The sequence below is a fragment of the Delphinus delphis genome, chromosome 5 (assembly GCF_949987515.2).
Source record: "Delphinus delphis chromosome 5, mDelDel1.2, whole genome shotgun sequence".
Lineage (NCBI taxonomy): Eukaryota > Metazoa > Chordata > Mammalia > Artiodactyla > Delphinidae > Delphinus > Delphinus delphis.
Genome location: NC_082687.1, coordinates 138887369 through 138906677, shown reverse-complemented (window position 1 = coordinate 138906677; position 19309 = coordinate 138887369). Strand labels below are relative to the sequence as shown.

The 19309-nt window shown below is 64.7% G+C and overlaps 1 protein-coding gene across 2 annotated transcripts in view; it reads right to left on the bottom strand.

The window, feature by feature from the left end:
• The window catches only part of CPLX1 (complexin 1), a 37429-nt gene extending 26128 nt beyond the window's left edge, over nucleotides 1-11301 (bottom strand). Inside the window, exons 1-2 of one of the 2 annotated variants that reach the window (XM_060011896.1) lie at nucleotides 11139-11301; nucleotides 9707-9811 (exon numbers count right to left, since the gene is read on the bottom strand). In XM_060011896.1, the coding sequence (XP_059867879.1) occupies nucleotides 9707-9737 (31 nt within the window). In that variant the 5' untranslated portion in view covers nucleotides 9738-9811; nucleotides 11139-11301. The remainder of the gene's footprint in view (nucleotides 1-9706; nucleotides 9812-11138) is intronic. The other variant, XM_060011897.1, reaches the window with a different exon arrangement.
• Between the last annotated feature and the right edge of the window lie 8008 nt (nucleotides 11302-19309).

Below are 19309 nucleotides of genomic sequence, written 5' to 3'. Positions count from 1 at the left end.
TGATCCTCGGCCCCCAGCTTTGGCACAGCCAGCTGAGCCCCGAGCTAGTTCTAATAAATGGACAGCGTAAAGAACTTTGCAGAGTCTTTTAAAATTAGAAACAGGTCTGAAGGCATTTCTCCTGGAAAAAAATAATATTATTTCACATAAGTAATGAGTGATTCTAGCAGATGAGTTTGAAAGCAACGTGGTGTCTCAATTTTCCATATCACTTCTTTATGTTTTCTGTATTATTGCAATTCCTTACAATGAACATTTATTAGTTTCATGGTAGGAAAAAAAACCCACTTTCATGTTAAAAAATAAACGTGGATAAATACCTCATCAAATTGAATGCAAAGATAAAAATATGTTTATGGGGGCTTCCCTGGTGGCGCAGTGGTTGAGAGTCCGCCTGCCGATGCAGGGGACGCGGGTTCGTGCCCCGGTCCAGGAAGATCCCACGTGCCGCGGGGCGGCTGGGCCCGTGAGCCATGGCCGCTGAGCCTGCGCGTCCGGAGCCTGTGCTCCGCAATGGGCGAGGCCACAACAGTGAGAGGCCCGCGAACCGCAAAAAAAAAAAAAAAAAAAAAAAAGTTTATGTATTAAGAAAACATCAACGGTAATACCAAGCCTCCAGACCGGAATCACAAAGAACAGAGGCGGGTGTGGGTGAAGGCCGGACAGAGGAGCTCACAGAACCGCCGGAAGGACTTGGCGAGAGCTCGAAACACACAGCGTCGCCCGTGACGGCAACAATTAGAGCTTGAATAATGTTTTCAAAGGGCGTGCGGGTTCCAAAACACTGCAGAAGGTTTTTAAAAAGAAAATTTAGTCCAATGTATTAAGATTAAATAAGTGAAATAGCAAGGAAGCATTTAAAAAAGGTGAAAGTCAAGGTGACACAAGTTAGATCAGATGTTAATTGTGATGATACACATTCAACAGTTAATGTTCTTGCAAAGTGAAGCCCCTCAAAGACGCCCCCCCCGCTGCCCTGTGGAGGTGCTTGGCCTGAGGGGCCTGTGGCCGGGGTCCGCGGGCACTGCCTGCCTGGCCTGCAACGGAGTCTCCTCGACACCCCGGGCCAAGGAGTAGACCAGCGTCCAAGGGGCAGCCAAACCTGTCTCGCCACCATCCACTGTCCATCATCCACCGCCCCGGGGCCCGGCTTCCAAACACCTGTCCAGCCGCACTCCCACCTGCTGGCCAAGCTCCGAAGGAACGGGGGCGGGCGAGTGGACACTCTGCCTCATCCTAGCCGGCAGACAGAGCCCACGCCCTCCGGAGCGTCTCTGCCCAGCCCTCGGGGAGGGGAGGCCCAAGGCATGGGCCCTGTCTCACCCTGCTGACCACTATGCTCTGGCCCCAGGCCTGGCAGCCTCGCCTCCTGAAGCCGGCCCAGGGGCACGGCCGGGGGGCTGGCCGGCTGGCTGGTCACGTGGAAGGCCCCCGCTCTAGTCTTGACTAAATCAGACCCCGGCCCGCGCTGCCCGCATCTTCTGTGACGCTCCTCCTGCCTCTGTGGCCTGGAAAACCTCTTTTGCTGGTCTGGGGCACTGGTCAGATGTTCCACACCCGTCGGGGAGAGGCCCCAGGCCGCCGCCGCTGTCCCTGCCCGCTGAGCCAGGTGCCAGGTGGCACGTCTGGTCTTGGCTTCAGGAGGGGACACGTGGAGACAGAGGCAAGATGAAAATGCTGATTAGCGAGTCCAAACAGAACCAGGATCTGGGACAGGTGGTGTGGCCGCCGGCTTCCTCGCGCCTGGACCCCAGCTCCCCTGCGCTCACCCGCTGCCCAGTCTGCCGGGGGAGGGCCTGGGCCCTGAGGCCACCTGGGGCGGGAGCAGAGGCTCACGAGCTGCTGCCCCCCAGCAGCCCCTCCTAGCCACCTCCACGCAGGCCTGGTGCCAGGCGCACAGACCCCCTTGACCACAGCCCGATGCACAGCTGCAGTGGAACAGCGAGGCAGGGGGGCGTCGGGGTGCTACTGTGCGGGGCCTCACGGACCCGGCCGCGTCTGCTCCTGTGCAGGGCGGGCCCCGCCAGCAGGGTGTTGGCAGACAGCAGCCCGTGGGCCAGGCGCAGAGCAGACCCATTTCCAGAGGCTTCCTTCTGAAGGACGCTAAGTGCAAGGTGGCCCTCGGCCCCAAACACCCTCCGGGGCCCGAGGCTGGCAGCTTGCTGGGGCTCCGCCCTCAGCTTCTGTTAAACTGTTTCTGTCCTCCCTGCTTCCTCCGCCCGCCCGCAGCCCTTGCACTTCTTCCTCTCCCAAGAGGCCCCGCACCTGCGGCCTTCCCGCCAGCTCTTGGGCCGCAGGGGCCCAGAGGGTAAAGGCAGACGCCCGGGGCTGAGGCGGCCTGGGGCGCACGCGGTGGCCAGCACCCTCCTGGTGAAGCCCACCTCCCAGCCGAGGAAGCAGAGCTCAGCAGGCAGTTCTGATGTTTCCACTCGGACACGGCCACGGCTTTCCCCGGGGAATGTTAGGAGCGGCCATTAGCACCAAAGGATGCAGCCCTGGGGCTGCTCCGGCCAGCTGCCCGACCCCAGGAGTCCTCGACCTTCTGAGGCTCAGTCTGCACTGGCACCCAGCACCCAGCACCCAGCACTCAGCACCCAGAACTAGCAGTCAGAATCCAACGCACAGCACCTGCAGCACTCAGCAGGCAGCACCCTCAGAACTCGGCACCCAGTAACCTAAGCCTCCCACTGGCCCCCAAGGAGGGGCCTGGCCTCAGACACTACAGCTCATGGTCTAGTCCAGGGGACCAGAAGGGACCCACGGGGCCACCCCCCTAAGAAGCAGCCGGAGGTCCTGACTGACCCTGGCGGGGCGAGAGAAGCCACGTTCTACCCTGTCCAGGAGACGAGAAAAGTGCGGGCAAAGCTGGAAAGCTGATCTGCACGGAGCCCAGAGCACAGGCAGAGGCCATGAGGAGGCTCCGGACGGACCCCAGCCAGAGCCCCCGCCCCCCGCCCAGACAGGATCCGGGGCTCTGAGCAGCCGACAGCCAACGGCAGGAGCCTCGGAAGGACCCCGTTCTCCTCTCCTCTGCCACGAGGGGCAGGAGCCCCGAGGGGGCCGCCTTAGGGAGGGGCCGCTTGCAGCTGCCGGGAGCCCCCTCCCCTGATCTGTCTTGACCTGGGTTTGGGTTCACGAGGCTGAGGTCTCTGAAACTTGTCAGCACTGGGATTTGCCTGGACTTGATGCTGGCTCTGAGGTTTTCATTCAGTCCCTGCCCACTCTGTAAAATGTCCCAGCATCAAATGCAGGGCGACCCGGAGCCAGCCCAGCAGCCTCCCATGTCAGCACAAGATTCCTGAGAGCTCGTCACGCAGGAACTATTCAAACACGCGCTTTAATCCCAACCAGAAGTCCTCGCCAACCACGGCAAAAAAGAAATGACTTCATGCGTTGAAGCGCGTTATATGCAGTTTACTCCCTGGTTCGGGCTAAAGCCCCAGGTTGAGTGGCGGCTGAACCACCAGGAGTGCCCTCTCCCGAGGGAAGGGCTGTCCAGCGCTTCGGGAGAACAGGCAGTTTTCTCTACGAGACAAGGGGTAAGAAGCGTCTTCACTGAGCCCCATGAAGTAAGCCAGCACTTTCTCGATCCAACATGGCATCTGGGCAGCCCATGCTGAGTGAAAATTGGTATTTAATCTTCAAGTATTTGCCAGCCGCCTGTGGAGGAGGAGCCCGGCTCTCAAGAGCGAGCAGGGGGAGGAGGAGGCACCTCTGCCCTCTGAGAGCTCGTGGTCCGGGGCTCCTGCACCTGGAAACCCAGGTTTCCCAAGCTGATGCAAGCTGCCTTGTTTGGAGGGTGATGTGCCTCCTTGGCCCTCACCTTCCCAGACCTTCCTGCCCATGACACATAAATGGAAACCATCTATGAGATTCCACAGACACACTCGCCAAGCAGACAAAGGGATTGTCTCCTTCGTCCTCCCCTGACTGTGTACGTGACGCCGGAGCAGCAGCAGCCACTTTGTGGCGGCGAGGAGCAAGCGGAACGCTCCACTAGGATGACAGTAGCACAATGAGAGCCAGAGCCAGGTCCCTGATGGTACCGCTGAGCAGCTGAACCACTTCCTGACACCTCATCATGTGAAAAAAACAAACCGATTCAAATCACTCTGTCTGGTTCTCTGTAATCTGAGTCAAAAGCATTCTCCCCAGTGCAGAATTCTAGTTTCCCTCCCAATCTGCTCCTTTCCCTGCAGTACAGCTCACCTTGTGACGCTCAGCCTACCCGATGCCAGAGAGCCTGGCCTCCCCCGGCCAGTGTCCCAGCAGAGCAGCCCTGGGCATGTGGGAGGCCCCTGACAAGCAGAGTGAGCCCTGAAGCAGACAGACAGGGCGGGGGAGCCTGTGCGGCCAGCTCAGGCCTCAGGACCTGGGTCTGGGACAGGATGGGGACGCCCGGCCTCGCCCTCGACGTAGAGTCCCACGGGCGGACACCGGGGGCCGGGACAGGACTGCCTCTGCGGCCCTGACCTGACGTCCTAGGAGGCGAGGCAAGGGAGGGTCGGGGCAGAGCCACGTCTGACCGGCAGAGACCTCGGGAGCCCCAGTTCTGGGCCCCCCAAAAGCAGCTGCAGACAGGCCTCAGCTGGGCGCTGCGGAGTTGGCAGCAGGGAAGAGGAAGGAGGCCTCCAACAGCCTAGAGGCGGGGGAGGTGCTGGCCCCGAGGGGGGGCTCCCCTGCCCAGGGCTCCTGGCTCACAGAGGGCGCTGCCCTCCCTTCTCCTGGATCTGGTCCCTGTGGCCCCTAAACATCTGGGAACTGATCCCCACGAGACCCCCTAGGTGTCCCGGCCGAGAGCGCACAGCCCATCACCAGCAAGGTGTGGAGGCCCCCGGCCCAGGCTCTCCCCGGGGGGTGTCAGTAGAGCACCTTCCCTCCCTCCACGCAGGTCTGGGTGCTGGAGCTCCTGCCGCCCACACACGCGCAGACATGCCGGCCTCAGGACAGCGGCTGGTCGTTCCCTCGTCCTCCCCACGCACCAGGCACGGGCCCCCTGCCCCCCCGCTTCTGGAGAGAGGGCAGCCTCTCAGCCGCGCCCAGACCAGCCTCCCTGCCCGCAGGCCGGGCCCAGGGCCGACTCTCCGCAGGACGCTGTCCACACTGACCGAGCCCCTGGGTGTGGCCAGGCAGACCTGAGCTTAGGCTTGGGCACTGGGCTGCCCTCCAAGCCCGTCCCAGCCCCTACGGCCCCTGGACCTTTGCGTGTACTGGGTCCCAGTCCGTCCACTCCTCCTTGGAGCCCACCTCAGACATGCCCTCCTCCAGGAAACCCTCCCCTCCCCCTCACCAGCCCGGAGGACCTAAGTGTGTTCCAGACACAGAACATGCCACACTGAGCGGAACAATGGGACAGACAGCTACGAACCGGGTCACTTGGGCCAAAATAGACACACTGCTCCTGATTTAGTCTGGCGAGCGTCTACAGGGACCACGCCACCCCGCCAACTGCCCACGCTCTTGTCCACGAGGCAAATATAGCTCCGGGGCCATCGCCACTTCCTGGTCTTGGGGGAAGACAGTTTCTTCAAATTACACCCTTGAGGACCCTGAGTCCCAGATCTGTGCAGACGCGGCGGAGCGCCTGGCCCTGGCTCAAGGCCACTTTGCCGCAGACAAGCTCCCAAGCATCACGTGACCGTGCGTCAATGTTTTCTTCTCTTGGGGACGGAACGCTGGCTCAGTTAAACGTCAGGGTGTGTTGATGGACCTCAGGAGGCCCAACACCTGTCAAGTTCTCCAGGACGTTTCTCTCGGGGAGAAAAAGTTTGCCGATAGCTGTTCACTTTCCTCGACCACTTGGCCTCAGAAGAATGCTCCCTGGCCAGCCCTGAGTGCCCCCAGCTCCCCGGCCTCAGGGCAGGCGCCGGCAGAGCCGCCTCCCAGGGATCACGTCTTCTGAGTCTGAAGGAACCCAGGCGCCCCGTCAGTCCACGGAGAGCTCAGGCCCTAAGAGCAGACACTCCAGGGGCCCCGCCCGGTCCCACGCGGGCTGCGTCGAGAGAGGGAGAGAGAGAGGTGGGCCCTGAGCAGAGCCCTCCAGTGTCCACTCCAGGGGCCCAGAGGCCGGGCGTCCGCGCAGACCCTGCCATCTCACCGTCCCTTCCTCTGTGGCCCACGCCACCCACCTGCCCTCAGAGGAGCAGCTCGAAGCCGGGAGTCTGCGTGAAGTCAGGGTTTGGGGCCGCTGGCCTTGCTGAGACGTGACAGGCAGGACAGCTGATGTGTCAGCGCCTGAGTCCCCCTGTTCACCACCCACAGCCGGGCCGCGGCCAGCCCCCGCCCCCATGCCCGCAGCTTGCAGCCCACCTGCCGGCCCCTCCCAGCGGCCCTCCCCGGCCTGCCCGCACTGCCCCCCGCGGCCCCTCGTCACCACGACGTGACACCTCCGCATCAGCCCCCACTTCCCTTCCCTCCAGCAGTAGGTGCCCCGAGGTCTGTGCCGGCTCCCACGTGACCTGTGGTCCCCAGAGAGGCGGGCTCTTGTCCAACCAGACAGGCCAGTGGAGGAGAGGGCCCTCAGCAGGGCCCCGCGGCAGCCACAGCGGCAGAGCCAGAAGCCCGCCGGCAGGGCAGGGGCCCCGGTACGGGCCGAGCCGCAGACACGGGGCAGGCAGGTGCCTACAGAGGGTCACGGGCAGGGCTCGCCTGGGACTCACGGCCATCCAAGTGTGAACTGGCTCTCCCTGACCCCGCGCGTTCCCGTCTGTCCCGCAGCACCGGCACACAGCCGGCTTGCCCACGGCCCAGCCCCGCCTCGTGGTGCCCAGATCGTGCAGACAAGCAGGATGGACGGGGCAGAGGCTGTTGGAAGAGCAGAGACCAGATGACTGAGGAAGTGAGAGGCGTGTGTGCCCCGGACAAGCCCCGTCAGCCCTCCCCAGAACGCTCCGCGCTCAAGGGTGCTGGAGGGGGGGTGAACACGTCAGGGCCAGACAGGTGGGGGCCAGAGGTGTGGAGGGCGTGCACCTGTCCACGGCCCTGCAGGTCCCAGACTGGGCTCCTCCTAAGAGCCCCAGAGTGGACAAGGCTGGGCAGACACAGGCATGCGTCTGGGGGGCTGTGGGCGCCCCGTCTGTCTGTCTGTGTGATGTGGGAATCCTGAGTCCTGCAGCTGCTCTGCCCACCAGGCAGTCACCTGGAAACCTCTGCCCCAACAAAGGGCCTGCCTGAGAGGCAGGGCCAGGCAGATGGCCCGGCTTAATTAGGCCACATGGAGTCTCGTCCCCAGCGCGGCAAGGCCTGCCTGGGGCTCCCTCCAGGCCTGCCTCTCCCCTCATTTCCGCTGTGAGCCTTTCTCTGAGTGTGCGTGTGTGTGCGGATGTGTCTCTGCTTCTGGCCCTGACTCTATTTCTCAGTTTGTTTCTAATACATCCCTGTCTCTGTGTGCCTCTCTGTCTGCCTGTCTGTTTGTCTCTGTCTGTGTATGTCTATGTCTGTCACTGTCTCCCTGTGTCTGTTTCTCTGTCTCTCTGTTTGTCTGTCTCTCTCTGTCTCCCTCTCTGTCTGTTTCTCCCTGTCTGTCCCTCTATGTCTCTCTGTCTGTGTCAATCTGTCTCTGTCTACATCTCTTTGTCTGTCCCTCTGTCTGTCTCTCTGTCCTGCATTTATACTTCCTGACCTGATTCCCCGGGTTCCCCAGTCTCCGTCTCGGCCGCCCCGTCTTTTCCATGTTTTCCTCGGCTGTCCTGTTCTGAGCCTCTAAGCCCCCAGCCACCTTCCCTGCCTGATCCCCGCAGCCTGGCTCCCGCTGCCCTGCTCCTGCATCCACCTCCCTCCAGTCCCGTTTCCCCACATCTCTGTGACTCCAGTGTCTGAGGCATTTCCCTTCATCTTTTTCTCGGTCTGTCTCTGGCCGTATCCCCTCTGAGTTAGCCTGTCTCTGGACGGCGTCCGGGGTTCGTCCCGCCTCCGTGTCCGGGGCTCTGGCCCCTCTTGGAATCATCTCCTGGTCTCCGTCTGTCTGTCTCTCACCCACACTCATCCCGAGAGACCAAAATGACGCCCACCAGGGGGAGAGAAAACACGGCACCAGAAAGCAAGGCCTCACCTGGAGCAGCCCCTGCCCCCAGCAGCACTGGGGTGCGAACGGGGTGGGAGTTCGGGGGAACGCCGGGTCTGGGGCCCCAGGGAGTAGCTGCTGCCCGAGGGGCCTCCGCTGGCGGCGCCCAGGCTCCCACGTCACTGGTGAAGCCGCCCTGTCACTGCCGCAGGAGAAACTTTGGGCTGACACGGAACAAAGGGAATCCAGGCAGGCAATTACCCAGCTGATTTCAGCCACGCAGACAGCGAAATCAGATATTTCCGTTTCTTGCAAGCCCACCTCGGGGCGCGAATTAGCCACCTGATTAATTATCTGTAACAGCCTGGGACCGGCTGCGTGGAACCTGGGTCCCTCCTGGTGCCTCCTGCTGCTTTTGTCCCTGAATCACGTTCCAGTGATGTAACCATTATGATTAGACGCAACCCGCAGCCTACCTTTGACCATGAAGTCTCAGGAAATGTGGCCCCGGGCCAGGCCCAGACGTCTTTCCATTTAATCCGTGTTGAGTGGAAATGCAGTCACTCTCCAGGAGACAAGCCCACCCGTGAGGTTCCTGTCCTGGGCACGGTGGCACTGGCCCCTCTATCCTGCCCCTCGTTCCTAGCACCAGAGCCCCCATGGTGCCCCACCTCTGGTGAAAAGCTCCCCATCACTCCTGCCAAGAGGTGGCCCTGTCATGCATCACCTGACACGTGCCCAGCTGTGAAAGGCGTCAGGTCAGGGTGTGACCCACAGAGGCCACGTATGGTCCCGGGGTGGTCCCGTCACACGAGGAAGACATCTCTAATGGCAGAATCAGGCAGCGGCCGCCGGCTCCCATCACAGGGAGCTCCCAGAGCTGCCGCTGCACCAGGGGAGCCAGGGTGCACAGGGCCGGCCCCGTGGGCCAGGCTGACCAGGATGCAACTGTGCCAGTGCGGACCTCGATCCGCTCCCCCGCCCACCTCCTGGGCCAGGGTCTCAGCTCACTGTCCTACATCATCTTCCTCTCCTGGGCCAGGCTCTCCGGCTGTGCTGATGGCCTTGACCCAAGGAGGCACAGGATTCCTTTCAAAAGCAGCAGCAGGGCTGGAAGGGGGGTCCCCTCGCCCAACACACAAAGAGGCTGCACTGCCTTCACGGGGGCGGGGAGGTGGGGACGCAGGTGGGTACACACAAGCTACCTGCCTGTGCACGCTGGGGCCCCTCCCTCGTGACACTGCAAAGTCCTCGCTGGAGGCCACAGGTCCAGCTCTGCTCCTTACCCCCACTCTGCCTGCTGCGGCCACTCTGCGGCCTCCTGCACCCCTGCGCATCAGAAGCAAAGTCCCCGTGGGGGGCCACCGGATCTGACCAGTGGGATTGACCCCTGGTGCGCCCTGGGGTGTCCTCCCAAGGCCGACAGAGGTACTGCTGCTCAGGGCCACCTGGGGGGCTCCGCCCGGACACAGTGCACTGGCATGCATCCTCCCCCACCCCCAAAGCTGGCCAGGGGATTCAGGACGCACCGCCTTTGGCCCCTCCCTGTTCGTCCCCCCGCCCCAGCCCCCAGCCCCGGTCCAGAGGGAGCCTGTAGGTGTGATTGCGGGGACTGTGTGGTGAAGTCCGACGGTGACCACGTGCTGCGTGAGACCCCGTGTGTCTGCGTGCTGCTGGGTGTGCAGGGTGCCCCCCTCTCCCTACCTCCCAGGGCCTGTTTCATCACGAATTCCATGGTGATGGCTTTGAGTTCTCGGCGGCTCCTCGGAGGGTCACAGCTCACATGCGAATGTGGCCAGGAGTTCTCTGCTTGGGGAGAGGAAATGGTCACAGGTCACCAACGGGGCTGGGGGAGGACTTCTTCCTTGTCCCCTCCCAACTTCCCCTAGAAGCAGGTCTGGGGTGTGAGAAAGCATCATTCGTGGTCCCCCCAACACCTGGAGGCTGGACTTCAACATGGGACAGGCACCTGGGTCTGGGAAGGTCCCTGCAAAGCGGTCTCTCTGGGCCCCTGGGGTTTGTGAAGCCGGCGTCCGGCTGCTACTGCAGGGATGGGAGCGTGCAGCTCCGAGGAGAAGCTGCCTTTGAGAAGTGGGGGCAGGCCCAGGGGCGTTTGGAGGTGACTGGCTCTGCTGCCTCCCTGGTGGAGCCCTGGGCCATGGGCGCGGAGACCCATCTAAAGGATGGGAAAGGTCAGTGTGGGTGGGACCTGGGTGGGAGCTCCCTTTGGCTTCGGATGGAAGTCTTGGGAGACCAGGTTTCACCCAGGGGAGAGGCCAGCACCCACTGCTCCCTGCACACAGCAGAGACTGGGGTGGAAGGGAGAAACTGCAGGGGCCCCAGCCTTCGGGAACAAATGAAATGGGGGGCAGACCACCCCTCCCCCTGCATCTGCATGGGTGGGGACCTCCAGGGTCCAGGCCAGCTGCAAGTCTGGTGAGGAGGTGCTTCCTGTAAAAACAGCAGCTGCGGTGCCCCCACCCCCCACCCCCTGTCTGGTGAGGTCTCTCCTGGCAAGGAAACCCAGGTCCCTGGAGATCCACTGTTTTATGGGGGTTTTTTTCCTTTTCAGATGAAGGAGACCCGCGTGTGTGCAGGCTGGGGAGGGATGGGGGGGCGAGCGTACCCCTGCCTCCCCGCAAAGCGCTGGCGCGCAGGGGCGCCTTTGCCGCAAAGCAGATTCTCTTCCAAACTTCTCCCCTGCCTCCTGGTGGGGAGGGAGTCTCAGGGCCCAGCCCTGAGAGGCCGGGGCGCTGCCGGAGCTCCCCTAGTGCTCCCACCGCCCCATCGCACGGCTCAGGGCTCCCGCGGCCGCCGCACCCCTTGGCTTTGCGGGCGAGCGAGTTGCCCGGCTCTGCCAAGCGGCCCTCAGGCGGGAGAGCGCCAGGAGAAAGAAAGAAAAAGACAGAGGACGAGGGAGGGGAAGGGGAGACGCGAGAGGCAGGAGACTCGGAGAAGGAGTAAGAACGAGGGAGGGCGCGGGCCGCGACCCCTGGGCCGCTTCAGCACCGCGCCGGCGGACAGCGCCCGCCGGGGGCTGACCGAGCGCCCAGCCCGGGCCGGGAAGGGGGCATCTGGGGCCGAGTGCCCGCCCTGCGGGTCCTGGGAAGGAGCTGCGCGCGGGGCCGCTGGTTACCTTCCTGGGGCTGGGGCCGGGGCGCGGGCGGGCGGTCAGCGGCAGAGCGCGCTCGGGCCGGCCGGGTCCATGTGGCGCCCCTGGAACTGCGGCTGAAGCTGAAGGGCACCGCGAGGAGGGCGCATCACATGGAGGCGCTCCCCGCCCCCCGCCCGCGTCCGAGCGTGACGAGGTGGGCGGGGCCGCGGCGGCTGGGCGGGCGCCCGCGGGAGGCGGGGACCGGAGGGGCGGAGCCGCGCCCCCCTTTCCCCTCCAAAGCGCTGCCCCCGGGCCGGATTCGGGGGGGATCCCGGGGCGCGAGCTCCCGAGCCAGCGCGCACGACCCTGGCCCACCCCTCAGTCCAGAGCCCCAGATACTGGCCCCAGCCCGCGTCATCCGATCCCCTCTGTGTGGACCGGGCGGGGGCCGCCCCCCCAACGGCGAGACAAGGTCCCGCACTCCCATCCGCTTCCGCCCGTTTGGGGCACCTAGCGTGCGGACGGATACGTGCGCGGCGCCAGTAAGCGAAGCCCTTTCTAGTCCAGCCGCTGTCGGGGGGAGCTGGGCGTCGCGGCTCTGGTCGCCATCCCACTCTCCGCCGACGCGCGCGGAAAGGGGTTCCCCGGCGCGGCCGGTGACAGCGGTCCCGACCGGGCCGAGTGCCCCTGAGCGCTGCCTTGGCCCCCGACCCCCGCCGTTACCGGGCCTCCCGCACCACTGGGCGTGAGAAGGCAGCCCCCAGACGCCAGAAAACCCATCCAACCGTTGGAGGAGAGCAGCCCGCAGACCGACCGGGACCTATTTTTCTGCGTGATAGAGTCGCAGAGAAGGAGCCACGCCGTTTCATTTTAGTGGGACAGAGACCGAGAGACCCTCGCCCCCTTGGCTGGCGGCCCCACGCCGGGCAGGGACGCGCAGAGGTCACTGCGGACCGGCCGCTCCGCTCCGTGTCCCCGCAGTCCCGCCCCCGCCGCGGCCGCCCCCTCCCTGGGGCCTCCGGGATTTCCTCTGCGGCGTTAACCGCGCTGCGGGGAGACCGGGTCGCTGCAAGGTCGGCGGCTCGACCTCCAGTCCCACCACCCCTCCTGGGGTCGCAAGAGTGCTGTGGGAGGGGTCCGGGTCTCCGCTGGCCTCCTGGTTGGTGGGCGGACCCCCCTGGTGGCCGCTGCGTCAGCCTTCACCCTCCCCTCTCAGCTGAGGCGTCAGGACTCCCTGGGCCTGGGGTGGAAGGGGCAGATCCTGGAAACCCCACCCCGGGGGGGCACTCCTCACGCCGCTCCCCCAGGACAGTCCGCCTGAACTCCAGAGGGCATGCCTGTTTCCCCCCATGTGCTTGGAGCCTGGGCTCCCAGCGCCCATCCCTCGCTGACCGTCTGCAGGCCCAACTGTGCGCACTGGTGGCCCGGCAGGGCCCCCCAGCCGGCAGGAGTGAGGAAGGGGAGGGGTGGAGGAGGCCAGCACAGCTTTCTGGGAGTTGGCAGGGGCACCGCCACTCTGCAGCTACTCTGGCCAGCGAGGGCTCTGCTGGCCCTGGGGGAGGCTCACATCCCAGGACGCCTGGAGCTGCAGCCTCCCCGGACGCAGGGGCTGTGGGAGCTGGCCTCAGCTCTGTCCATTCCTCCTGCCGATAGCTCCTGTCACCCGGATGTGGGCAAGGAGGTGCAAGGTGGGTGCGGTGGGGCTGCTCAGAAGGGTGGGCCTGGGGACCGAACACGGTGCTCAAGGCTGCAGGGAGCGCCTCTTGCTAGCGTGCACTGGCTGACCCCTAGGAGTGTCAGAAGCACACGTTCATTTACCTCTACCGCCACCCTTCACGTGACGTGGGTCGAAGCCCCAGGCCTTTTGCAGGTCTGGGGACAGGTGCTCTGTGGAGAGAGTGGTTGCCTGTTTCCAGGTGTCTGGGGTTCTGAGGGTCCAGCCTGAGCCCTCAGGGTCTGCTCAGCCTGGCCCTTTAGTGTACTCAGAACCTGGGTGTGGACACCGGTGGGAGAGGTGTGGGTCCAGGAAAGAGAAGCCCCTTCTCCCCACTGGAGCCTCTGCCCTCCGCCTCTACCACCACGTGGACCTGGGGGGTGACCACAGCTGAGTCCAGAGCAGCCCCACGACCCGTGAGCCCAGCTGCCCTTACAAGCACGGGGACACCCCGTTGACCTTGGGGCATCCTGGCGGGGTGTGACTGGGTGTGCCCATCACCAAGACAGGAGTGTAGGGGTCCGTGCTCGGCCCACAGTTTCCATGACCCCACTGACCCTGTGACCCAGGCCCGCACCACGTCGGAGGACAGAGGACAGAGGCCTCCGTGGGCCTCGCTGCCCGGCCCTCCTTCCCTCCTCCTCCCTCCCTGCGGGGTCGCCATTCGGAGGTCACCTGTGGGGTCATCACCTTCTTTCTGTCTCTGTCTCTGTGTGTCTGTTTATGTTGTTACCCCTTTTAGACCCACCACACACATAGCTGCCTCTTCAGTTCTCACATTTGTCCAGGCCCTGGGCTGGGGTTGGGGGACCCAGCAGGGTCTCAGACCCTCCTATGGAGAAATAGACAAGGTTGGTGACAGTCCCAGGTCCGGATGACCGGCACTCTGGGAGAGGGAGAGGCCGGGCAGCTGTGGGACCTGACGAAGACTGGAGGGCGGGGGACCCGCTCTGGGCGGGAGATGAGGGGAACAGCCTGGAACTGCCCACCAGCCAGGCCAGCCCCCATGGCAGGGAGGCACCTCAGCTCATGGCCTCTGCCCGGCCTCGGGGCCACACCCCAGGTGGGCACTCACGGCCCTGTGAGCACCCAGAAGAGGACCTGGGTTCTGGTGACCAGTGCCCCAGCCCGCAGTGGCCAGAGAGGCAGGAGCTGAGCGGGAGACGTCCATAACAGCAGGAAAGGCCAAGCCAAGGGCACCCGTCAGCGTCAGCGGGCTGAAGACGCAGGAGGGTGTCGGGGTGGGGGAGCTGGGCGGCGGCAGGTCGGGCTGGGCAGCGGGTGCCGGGAGCTGGAGAGGGGGAGGCGTTGCGACCAAGGGGTCAGCTTCGGGGCGTGTGTGTTTGGCCACGGCCACGTCTGGGCTATGGGACCCTGGCCGGCCGGCAGGACAGGGATAGAGCCCTGAGCTCAGTGCTCTGCGGGCTCTTCAAATGCAGAAGGCAGCCCCTGAGGGCTGGGAACCCCTGACCCAAAGCAGGGCTATGCCGAAGCCCGGGAGCACGTGGTGCTGGGTTTGAGACGCCACAGCGCCACCTAGAGTCCCCCCTGCGGCCCCCACGGGGTCACTCCAGGTGTCAGGAAGGGGAGGCGGCCGCCTTGCTCCAGCAACTCCCGCCCCCCCCCCCCCCAGCCCCAAGCGTCCTGGAAGCCCCTGCCTGGCTCCCTGCACTCCCTCCAGGGAGGCCTGGCGCCTGCTGGTCCCCTCTGTCCCGGGAGGGCCCAGGATCACTTTAAGTCCTTCTTCAATCCTGGCATGGGGTCTGGCAAGGGGGTCGCAGGCCCCGCAGGAAGGGCTGGGACGGGCTCTCGGCACACATGGGCTCACCAGCAACTTCAAATACAAACTTAATAATTTAACACGATGAATAATTCAGTCCCCAGCACCAGCACCACCTGTGTTGCCATTTTCCTGCTGGATTTCATCATTACTTGCCAGGTAATGTAACACGTGAAAAGCAGAAGCAAAGCAAAGCCAGAAAACCATCACTGCCGTTCCTCAGAGCTGGGCCAGAAGTCTCGGCTGTGTGCGGAGGAGACCCTGCGCGCTCCCCGACTCCAAGGCCCCTTCCCTGGCCACGTGGGCTCCCGAGGGCGCAGCTGCAGGTGCCGGCCCGGCCTGGGGTGGCCTGCTCGTTCCTCGGACTCCCGCCCCGTCCTGGGTCAGGGTTGTGTGTCGAGATGCACTCTTCTTCATCCCCACAGAGGCTGCTCCTCGAGTTCCAGAGACAAGGGGGCCCCTCGGTTACCACCCGGGAGCCCTGAGGACCGCCCCCCGCTTTCTGAGGAGCTGGCCCAGGATCTGGGCTCCTGCCCCTCAGTTTGCCCCTGCTCACCCCAGACCCCAGGCCCCTGATCCTTCCACCCCTCCCCATGGGGAGAGTGTTGGAAAGGGGGAGCTGTGGCTTCCAGAGAGGGCGGTGACCACGAGGGGCTGTGGCTCCCATGCCCCCCTCTCCTTCCTGACTGCTGCCTGGAGCCACCCCACCCCTGTGCTCCACGGTGAAACTAGCAGAGTTCACAGGCCTGAAGGTGGGATTCTGCTTCTCACCACTCTGCTGGGACGGTGGCAGCCGTGGCGGTGCAGGGCTGCACGGAAGCACCAGGGTGGCCTGAGCAACCGGAGGACCTCGGTCACCAACAGGAGGCAACAGGGGGACGACGCGCGAGAGGCCATTCTTCTGAAGGCCTCTGCCTGGTGGGAGCCCAGGCCACCGGATGCCCTTGCCCCAGCCCCGGGGTCGGCTCACCCAAGCCTCACGTCGGGGTGTCCACAGGCGAAAGGAAAGGGATGTCCAGCGGAACAAGCGTCCATACCCAGGCTCTGGGCCCCTGACTCTCTGTGCAGCGGTCACTCCCTCTAACGCGTCGCGTGACCCTCCTGGGGAGAGTTCCCTGAACTGCAGACCGGGTGTCCCTGCTCTGTGGATGCCCCCCACCCATCAGCTCTGCCATCTCCCCCATCCCACTCCAGAGGCCTCCTCCACCCCCATGGGCTGCCCGGACCAGCCTCGGGGACCTTTCACAGGACACTCGGTCAGAGGCCTGGCTCAGGGCCCGGACGGGGGGCGGCTGGCCTGTGCTGGTACGGGACCGAGGGAGGGTCTAGGGCCCCCGGGGTGTGCACAGGGCTCCCGCTCTGGCCGAGTGAGGTCTGGGCTCTGCCATCAGGCAGCTTCAGGTGGACACAGTGCTCAGAGCTTCCTGCACCCCGTGTCCCTCGAGGCCCCGAGGTGGCTGCACTCTGTGTGGGTCAGGCCACGACTCCCTCAGTCAGTGACCCAGGTCCAGCAAGGACTGAGCTGGCGGACGACAGAGCTGGCCCTTGCGGGAGTGGGCTTCAGGCGCAAGAAACCCTTCCCGGAAAGGCAGGCCATAGAGAGAGAACACCGCCCAGGAGTGCCAACCCCCTCCTCCCTCCAGTGGCACCCAGAGTGACGCCAGGCCTGTGTGGGTCCCACTGGAGGGCTTCACACCCAGGAGGCACGGGGAGATGCCTGTCTGCTCAGCTGGGGAAGGGTCTTCCTTTGGTCCCGGGTCGTGGCCGTCTCCTGGCTGTGCTTGTGTCTGGGGGGCCTGGCAGCCCTGGTCAAGCATCGAGGGGTGGCGGGGAGGGGCGGGCGGCTGAGTCCAGGCCCCGCTCCCCTAGGCCCGGCGTAGGGTGGGGTCCCAGGCCTGCCCCAGGGGGCAGGGAGGCCGCAGCAGCCAGGCCTGTGCAGGCCAGTGGACTGTCCAGCCTGGAGCGTCAGAAGAAGCACCCCATCGGGCTTTCTTTCCTCAGAAAGCCTGCTGCTAGCTCATCAGCGCACCTGGAGCGGTCAGCCTGCAGCCCCGGGAGGGCAGAGGAGTCCGGGGCCCGGGCCAGCTTCTCTGGATCACGTCCACCACCTCGGAGGGGCCGACGAGGTGATGCAGGACGGCGACCCCTCATCCACTGCAGAGTCCAAGCCCCTGTTGTCCCCGTCACCCACCGGTCCACCGCCGGCCAGGGGGCTGTCCTGGCGCCGCGGGGGCCGCTGAGGAAAGCAGTCGAGGCGGCGCCTCTCAGACGCCACTGGGTAAGCGCCACGCAGAGAATCACAGAATCAAAACAGCGGAGCCGGAGAGACCTGGAGCCTGTTAGCGCGGGTGGCCAAGCCGGGCCTCGGGCTGAGTGACCCAGTGTCCCACGCTCCAGGCAGCAGCCCTGCAGGCGGGAAGGAGGTCTTGAGCCAGGTGGGGGAGGGCTCGATCGTGCCTCCCAGGGCCAGGCTGCCCCCCACCCGGCCCCGTACCCAGGGGTTCAGAAGGGCCTGCGTCCCACACTGCCTCTTGGGGGTGAGAAACACCCGGAAGGTGTGATTTCCACATCTGTGCTACAGGTGCGGATGGCATGGCCCAGACGGGTGAGACCTGTGTCCACCTTACGCGGGTGGGAGCCCTGGAGGCCCCGGGGGCATTCCCCTCCCCAGAAGGAAGAGGCTGGGTAGAATATTCCATCCCTGAAGGACGAGTTAGTGCCAGGCATCACATCGGAATTACAGCATCGCATGCAGAAAAGGAGAAATGATAGAAATGGAAGGCGTCTCAGACCACAGGGAGGAGTTCCCCGCCCCCCGCCCCCAGAGGAGCCCAGGCAGTCACTGAATACAGACAACTGTCGCCGGGGAGCCGGGCTGCGCCACTGCAGGATGGTGCTTCTCGGGCCAGATAAGCAGGGGCACCGGGGCGACCACACATTCGGGGGGATGGGCAGCTCCCCAGACGCCGTGGAAAAGGCGAAGGGGGTCTCCCTTGATCCGGGTTGTGCCGTAGATGGTCGGCGCCTTGTCTTGGCCAGTGCGATGGCCTGACAGCCTTGGGGCTGGCCTTGGCACGGGCCGGGAGGCTCTCAAGGCCCTGGGCCTGGTGCCTGGCCTGCTGTCTGCCCAGGCCTCCCCTCCCCCAGGCATCAGGGAGCCAGCCCTCCTACCCCTTCTTCCTGTCCTGGGGGCCTGGGTGTGGGAGATTCTCTGACCCAGGCCCTGCCCGAACCCGAGGTGGCCAGTGGACACAATCCCAGTTCAGGGCCAGGTGCCAGGTGTCCTCCATGAGAAGCAGGACCCTCCACCAGTGGCCCTTTAGCTGCCCAGTGCCCCACCCTGTGTCCGGGCTCTGCCCCCCACACCTATGTACCCTCCCCCTGATGAGACTCCTGGAGGACCCCAGCCCAAGTCCCCCCAAATCTACCTGTCCCCCCACATGCTCACCCACAAGCAACACACCTGCTGGCCTCATCGTGCCACCCAAGGGGCCCCTCCTGCCCCCGTACCGTCCCCTTCCTGTCTCCCTCTCTCCTACTCCTATCCTAATGTCGCTTTCTCCTCCTAACACCCCCCCAGGTTGCCCATGGGGGACCCCCAGGGGTGTCCCCGGACTCTGCTGGTTGGAGCAGGTCTATAACTGTCCACAGCTGTGTCCTTGCTCTCAGGCCAGCTGCTCCCCAGTCTGGCAGACCCAGGCCCGCCCCTCCCTGGTAGCCGTGTTCTTGGGAAAGCCAAGGCTGGCCCCTGGGAGCAGGGGCAGGTTCTGACCCCAAAATTGGCCCATGGGGTCTGAGGGGGGCTTCCTGGTCCTGAAACATCGCTCTCAGGGACGAGGTGCGTCCTGGAGGCACGAAGGCGGGTGGTGGGAGTGGGCAGCGCATCCACGGCAGCCACAGACACGGGTGTTTCTCCAAACCGCGGATGTCACCCGGTGAGTCGTGAGGCAGCTCTGCGTGGATGAGCCTTGAAAACCTCCTGCCGAACGAAAGCAGCACCTCCCCCCGCCCCCCGCCAGCCTCTCCTTCCTCTAGGGACCCCACACCCCCGCCCTGCCCACTGGGTGCTGCCCTGCCCTCACACCAGGCCAGGCAGGGCCCTGCCCAGCGCAAGCAGGCCCCAGGGTTCCCTTCATACGAGACACGGTGCCCAGGTCTCACGCACCGCCCAGCAGGTACTCCGGCTGGACAGGGGCCGTGTCTGTAACAGAGAAAACAGCAGATGCGTGTGTCTGTCTGTCTGTGTCCTCTCTGTGCCCTCCTGGCAGCTGCGGGCCCCCCACTCCCACAGCCCGTCACTCTGGCACAGAAACCGCCACACTGGGGAGACATCTGTCACAGCACCGCAGCCCAGACAGCCACCATCACCAAGACAGGCCCGGGCTGGACCACCGGGCACAGGGCGGGGCTTGGCCAGCTCCTGGCAGGGCCCAGAGCACCTGGGGGCTGGGTGGCTGCAGAGCAAGGCGCCCCGGGGGTCTGCCCAGCCCCTCTGGGGGCCTGAGCCGGCTTCCTACTGGACAGAGGGTCTCTCTTGGGCCAGGATTCCCAGCCCCGCACTCCACCTTGACCCCCCGACCCTGGGCAGAGGCACATCTCCCAGGATCGTTCACAGGCCTGGTGACTCCGAGCTGGCCCGAGTCCCCTGCACTCACCCCACGGGGCTGGGACAGGGTGATTCCTGAGGGTCTCCGTGGGGACTAGCACCTGCCCGGCTGC